The sequence below is a fragment of the Epinephelus moara genome, chromosome 19 (genome assembly GCF_006386435.1).
Source record: "Epinephelus moara isolate mb chromosome 19, YSFRI_EMoa_1.0, whole genome shotgun sequence".
Lineage (NCBI taxonomy): Eukaryota > Metazoa > Chordata > Actinopteri > Perciformes > Serranidae > Epinephelus > Epinephelus moara.
This window is the reverse complement of record NC_065524.1, coordinates 14013784-14019590: the sequence shown is the minus strand read 5'-3', so window position 1 is coordinate 14019590 and position 5807 is coordinate 14013784. Positions and strand designations below refer to the sequence as shown.

Sequence of the window (5807 nt, the reverse complement as noted above, 5' to 3'; positions counted from 1 at the left end):
TAACATTTCCCAGAGCTAACCAACAGAGATGATGGGGGAGTGGAGATGAGCAAGACTATAATCACCTGGATGATTATTTCTTGTACTGTTTGTCATGGCAACGCAACATTTTCTTATGTGTATCCCATAGACTGTATAAGGTGTATCCTCAATCTTTAAATGCCATGTGTGAGTGAAGCATTATGTTGAGGGCCGTTTGATAGTAAAGATGTCCCACCCCAGACGCAGGGACGTGCTGCCCCCTATCAGTAGTGACATGCCCCGCCCCGCCTATCAGCATCTCCAGTCAGTGTAGAGGAGCTGGGAGTCTGGAGGAGCAGGAGCAGGCAGCACAGAGTTCAGCGGCTCCCGCGTTCGTCCGACACTTAGCTAGAGCTGCTCCCCAGGCAGTGGAGGTGATGATGGCGGCGGCTGTAGAGAGAGGAGGCGTCCGGGCCGCTTTCCTGAACCCGAGCAGCGGCGGCGGCGGTGGACCAGCACCGACAACCCTCCCGACCGGAGCGTTAGCCGGGGCTGTGTCCCTGGGCTCGGGCTCCGGCAGCATGCCTGTACCCATGAACCTCTTTGCGACCTGGGAGATAGACCGATCGTCCCCAAGCTGCGTGCCGAGGTAACGATAACAATGTGTTGTGTTAGCGTTAAATACCGCAAACCACAATGTTTACAAATCACTAAACGGCTTAATAAACATCAGGCTAACAGTGGACAAACAACGCCCTCGCTGACTGTAGCGTTAGGCGAGAGAGGCGAGCTGCCACACATTTCCAAAACACTGCTGGGTTGGTTTACTAGCAAGCTAACTAGCAAGGTGGCTAATGCTAAAGCTAACTAGCAACTAGCGCTGGTGTTCGAGTTCCTTTTATGTTTCGTGCTGAAAACATTTAACTCAGAATGCTATTTTTTCAGCAACGAAGCAGTCGGCTATAACGTGCAAAGCTACATTATTTTATGTACAAAAATATTTAAAACCTACTCTCCATGTGTGTAATTGTTTTCTTTCCAGTTGTATTGAATTTTTACTCCGACCGTTATGATAACTAGCTAGCGTTAACAAAAGTTGAGCTAACTATCGGTTGGAGCTGTTGGTGCTGCTTATCTTCTGCTCTGTGGCTACGTTGGTAAAGCTTTGCAGATATTACATTTCCCTTTGTCCATGCAGGCCTGTGCTTGAACTGATTTACGGAATGCATGCCACCTAATAGCAACATAACTGTCTATAAATACAGTGACATGAATGCCTCATCGCCTCATAACTAGCAGTCATCCTTTTCATCCTGTAGCTGCGAGCACCGTGTGTCATGAGCTGTCCGAGCAAATGGGCAGTTCAACAGCTGGCTGGCCATTTGAAACCCACATTGATTTCATGTTCATGTGTTCGTGCTGTGCTTTATGTTTATGTTCAGATACCCCTGTGTAGCTCAGCGTTGGCTAACCGGTCCACACAGCCATAACACAAACACCAGCACTTCATAGTGTTGACACAGCAGCTGGCACAAGGAGAGAGCAAACTGTTTTGGTTGTCGCTTTTGTGTATGCAAATATACTCGCAGCCATTGTCTTGATGTTATTTCGATGGCACCGTTTAAATCCAAGTATAGCAGTGATATTCTGTGATTCTCTGCATCAGTATTCATTGTCAGTGAGCAGGCACTGCTGCTGCCACCTGACCAGAAACCTCTCGGGAGCTATGGGCACATTAATCAGCTTTGACCTAGATCTGTTCCACTCATTGGAAGAGAAGTGGGCTTGCAAGGGGAGGGTTTCCTCCACAGTCGATGTGCATGTGTGTGTTTGCCTGCTGCCACTTTAGTGCCTGCATGAGTATGCAAGTGTCAGTGGAGCTATAGCATGCAGAAAACATGATTTATAGTGATGGCGATCTTTCAAGTCTCTGTTTGAATATTAGTCTGTTTTATCTGTGGCAACTCAGCGTATTTGAAGCCAACTAGTGTGAGTGTTTGAAGTGACAGCGTTGCTCCGTAAATCAACAGCTCACAACCCTTTTTATTATGGTCCCTTTTTTGAAAATATCATTCCAGCGCTTGAAGAGGCAATTAGATTTTGTGACCTTAATATCACATCTTTCACAACGGAAACTATGAGATCATCGATCTGTGTCTGTGATGAAATGCCTACACTTTTAGATCTCTTTCCTGGGCATAAATAGATAAAACTGATGCACTGTACAGGCATACAGGCGAGCATGCTTTTGATAACTGTATCCATAAAATTTTAAGACTACTGGCTAGCACAGAAAGCAGGAGACATATTGGTGCATTTATAGAGCACGCCATACGTAACACATTGATTTCCCATGTTTCTGCCTCTACACTGTGTGCTCTCTTTCTATAGTGGATGACATACAAGGTGCTGTATTAAAGATGAATAAGGATGAGGATGACAATGGATTATTAATGAGGCATAGAGTAAAGTCACCCGTCATTGTTCTGCACAAGACTGCAGTAGCTGCCTGACACAAGTCTTTGTTGATGACTGGGGTAAATTGTGAGATCTGATACAGTATTTAAATGAGTAGAAGAGATACTGTAAACGACACAGTTTGTTTATTTAGGCAAAAAAGTGTGGTTGTAGGTTTTGTTTTGCATGGTGGATTGGTGTTGCAGTGCTCACAGCATTCTTCAAAGTAATTTGCCGAGCCCATTGCGGCCGTCGTTGTTTTTAGACCACTTATCCTAGACTGGTGTGAAAGGTCTTCCATGGAGCCCAACCCAAGGCCTGTTTTGGGGATTCTGCCTTGGCATGCTTTCAGGGGCTGGGCCATTTTGTGTGCAGCTGTTTGCTCCTCCGCTAGCCTTTAGCAAATGTGGGTGTCCAACTAAGTGGCACAGTTTCAAATGAGGGCATAGGGCTGTTAACATTACCATTTGACTTTTTTTTTATTGTGGCACTCTAAAACATCACACACAGCTGTTGTTAATATGACGCCACATTTTAAAAATCGATCCTCCTAAGCTGTGAAGCCCTACTGAAAGCCATGCTTAGGGGAAAATATTTTATTCACAATGGAAAATATGTTCAACTCTTATAGGCCCTCTCAGCATGGGATTACGGTTCCTTACAGTTTTTTGCTGTTGACACATCTATGGCACAGGACCACAAGGACTTTTAAAAAAGCTAGGACATTTTCTGACTATTTTCTTTGCCTTTCTTTTATCTACTTGTCGAGTATTACACAGGATCAAGCTAGATTCATAAAAATGTTTGTTAAATCTGCTATGTGCACAAGGCGCTTTTTACTCTTGCACTTGTTATCATTGGTTGCTTGTTATATCTAAATGCTACCATAAGCTGGCACATACAGTTTTACTGCTGTGTGTGATACAGTATCTGACTGTTTTTTTACCCGCCAGACAAGTGTTGTGGCAGCTCCATCCTTGACAGGCCCGTTGGAACAGTTGGACAAGCATTGTTTTTATTCCAGCACTGCCATGCCTGCCAGTCTGCCACCCTCCAGTGTTTCTTATACCATGTGGTGTTAGTGTTGCAGCTTTTTTCTTATAAGATGAGTTTTTTTCATGCGTTAAACATCTTCAGAAGCAACACAAAATGACTGGAGGGTGTTCTTGGAGCAGAGAGAGTTCACCCCACCTTTTCCCTCTTAACAAACAGCTGACTTTGGTAATGTTGCTGAGTAACCAAAGACGGCTAAGTAATAAAATGCACAGGAATACAGTATGTACTAGGGGTTTAACAGCTTGCACGGGAACCCAAGTAGCCTGCATATGTCTATGGCCAGGCAGGCATTTGTTGAGGGAGCGATGTGGTATTTGCAGGAATGACATTAATGCAGAGGTCAAGATGGCGCTATGTTTATCTACTAACAATAAAGAATGTGGAGCAGCATGCAAAGATGATCTTTTACAACTTGGTGTCAAAACTTGTGACCTTTACCCTCATCACTAACGTGATGGGAGCAGCCAAGCAGTTTTGTCATGTTTGCCACACAAGCTCGCCAGGCTTCATTATTTCCAACATGCAAGGGAAGTTGTTATGGTAACCAATTTACAGGCTTTCAAAATAAACTGAATTGAAAATGTTTTCAAGCTCTGGAGACATTTTTGCACGACATTTTCAGTCCGTGGTATTTTTACTTCAAATGTGTGTCCGTCTTTCAAGTTTAACTATCTGGATTCAGAGAGGGACATTTATCTCAAAGGTTTTCCCACAAGCTACAAAATCAACAACATCTTTCCTCTTTTCCTCTGACGTTTATCTCGGGTGAGCAGAGCATCCTTCTCTCTGTCCGTTTGATTCATGTGAGTCCCAAGATGACCTTATTTTCTCGTGAGTGGCACAGCCTTATCTGGATAGTAATTGAGTGTACACTACAGGCTCTGGTCAGATGTTTGTTTCTTCTGCCCCACTTCTGTATATTGCATCAAATTGATGTGTGCTGTGTGTGTGTCAGCAAATAAATAAGACAAACAAAAACAAACTAAGGCCTGCACTGAAGCAACATTATTTTAGCTTCTTTGTTCTAGGTCAGTGAATATAAATCCATCAGCCCTAAGTCTTACATATACCTTATGCTGCGATGCACACATCCATTTATTATATCCGGAAGGCTGAATAGTTAGCGTGCAATCTCCAGTATCATCCCTGGCCTTAATCTTCTTGCTTTAATGTCTAATTCTCTGTATGTTCATTTTTAAACCTAAGATGAAACCATTAAATCAGGATACAAATAAAGGAGGGCTTGTCGGTCGAATAAGATGAGCTTACTGTCCCCTTTCACCTCCTCGCTAACCCCCCCATCTCAAGGCTTGGATATTGTTTCTCCTAGCAGGGGAGCTGCAGTAATCTGATTTCATAACAGGAAAAGAAGAGCCAGTAATCTGACGCTGCACACAGACACTGTCTGCTTAATCCTCTGCTTCCTTTTGCAATCATAAACAAGCCTTCTCCAGTGCCCTTCAAAATGTGACACAGCAGTTCATGTCGGTCTGCATCTTGTTTACAATCTTGGTTTGGCCACACTGTCAGTATCGACATCTAGAGATGAACCAGTTGTGAATTTCTGGGCGGACATCAGTGTTTTTGTCTGTTTGTTTGTTTTTTTGTTGTTGTTATTTATTCCCCATTTGTTAAAGGGAATTAAAGAAATCTGCATAAAAATGTGTAAAAACAAAAAATAACTGAGCTTCATAAAAATCATTAAATCATTACACTTTTTGAATGACAATTCAATCATACACATTTATGACGTAAAAAAATATATTTATTTAAAAAAAGCATTTATACTGTATATATCAGAATTCCCTCTCTAATATCAGTTTTATATTGCTGTACAAACACCAACAAATTTCTCATTTAAACAACTTTATTAAATTTTGTGCAGGCTAAAAAGCAGGAATCAAGACTAACAGCATCCTGTTGTCCCGAAGACGATAGAAAAAGTGTTTCAGATGAGATCTTCCCCAGGATGCCTTTGGGTGAAAAGCAGCACGCAGTAAACTCACTATCGATGCGTCAGCGGAAGCACTCTACTTTTCCCATGATGATGCTGCAGCATTAACAACAAATCTATGTTAAAATCTGCAGGAGAGCTAGTTAATGTTAGCTGTTAGCAGTCAGTGGTTGGAGCTAACAGCTAATGGAGGTTTTGCTGAGTGACATGACGTGTGCAAGCTCTTTTCGGTAAAAATGAGTACTGAGTGAAGGTAAATTATAACATTATCATGATGTGTTCAAATGTAATCTTGCAAAATTTTGTTATTGGTGAGAAACTTGAATTAAAGAGAAATTTCGGTTTATTTCAACCCGTCTCCTATCGTCCTAGATTTGTT

At 42.5% G+C, this 5807-nt stretch overlaps 1 protein-coding gene across 2 annotated transcripts in view; it reads left to right on the top strand.

The window, feature by feature from the left end:
• Positions 1 to 295: 295 nt before the first annotated feature.
• The window catches only part of zmp:0000000755 (phosphofurin acidic cluster sorting protein 2), a 57598-nt gene continuing 52086 nt past the window's right edge, over positions 296 to 5807 (top strand). For both annotated transcript variants that reach the window (XM_050070513.1, XM_050070512.1), the window contains exon 1: positions 296 to 610. In XM_050070513.1, coding sequence (XP_049926470.1) covers positions 399 to 610 — 212 coding nt within the window. In that variant the 5' untranslated portion in view covers positions 296 to 398. The remainder of the gene's footprint in view (positions 611 to 5807) is intronic.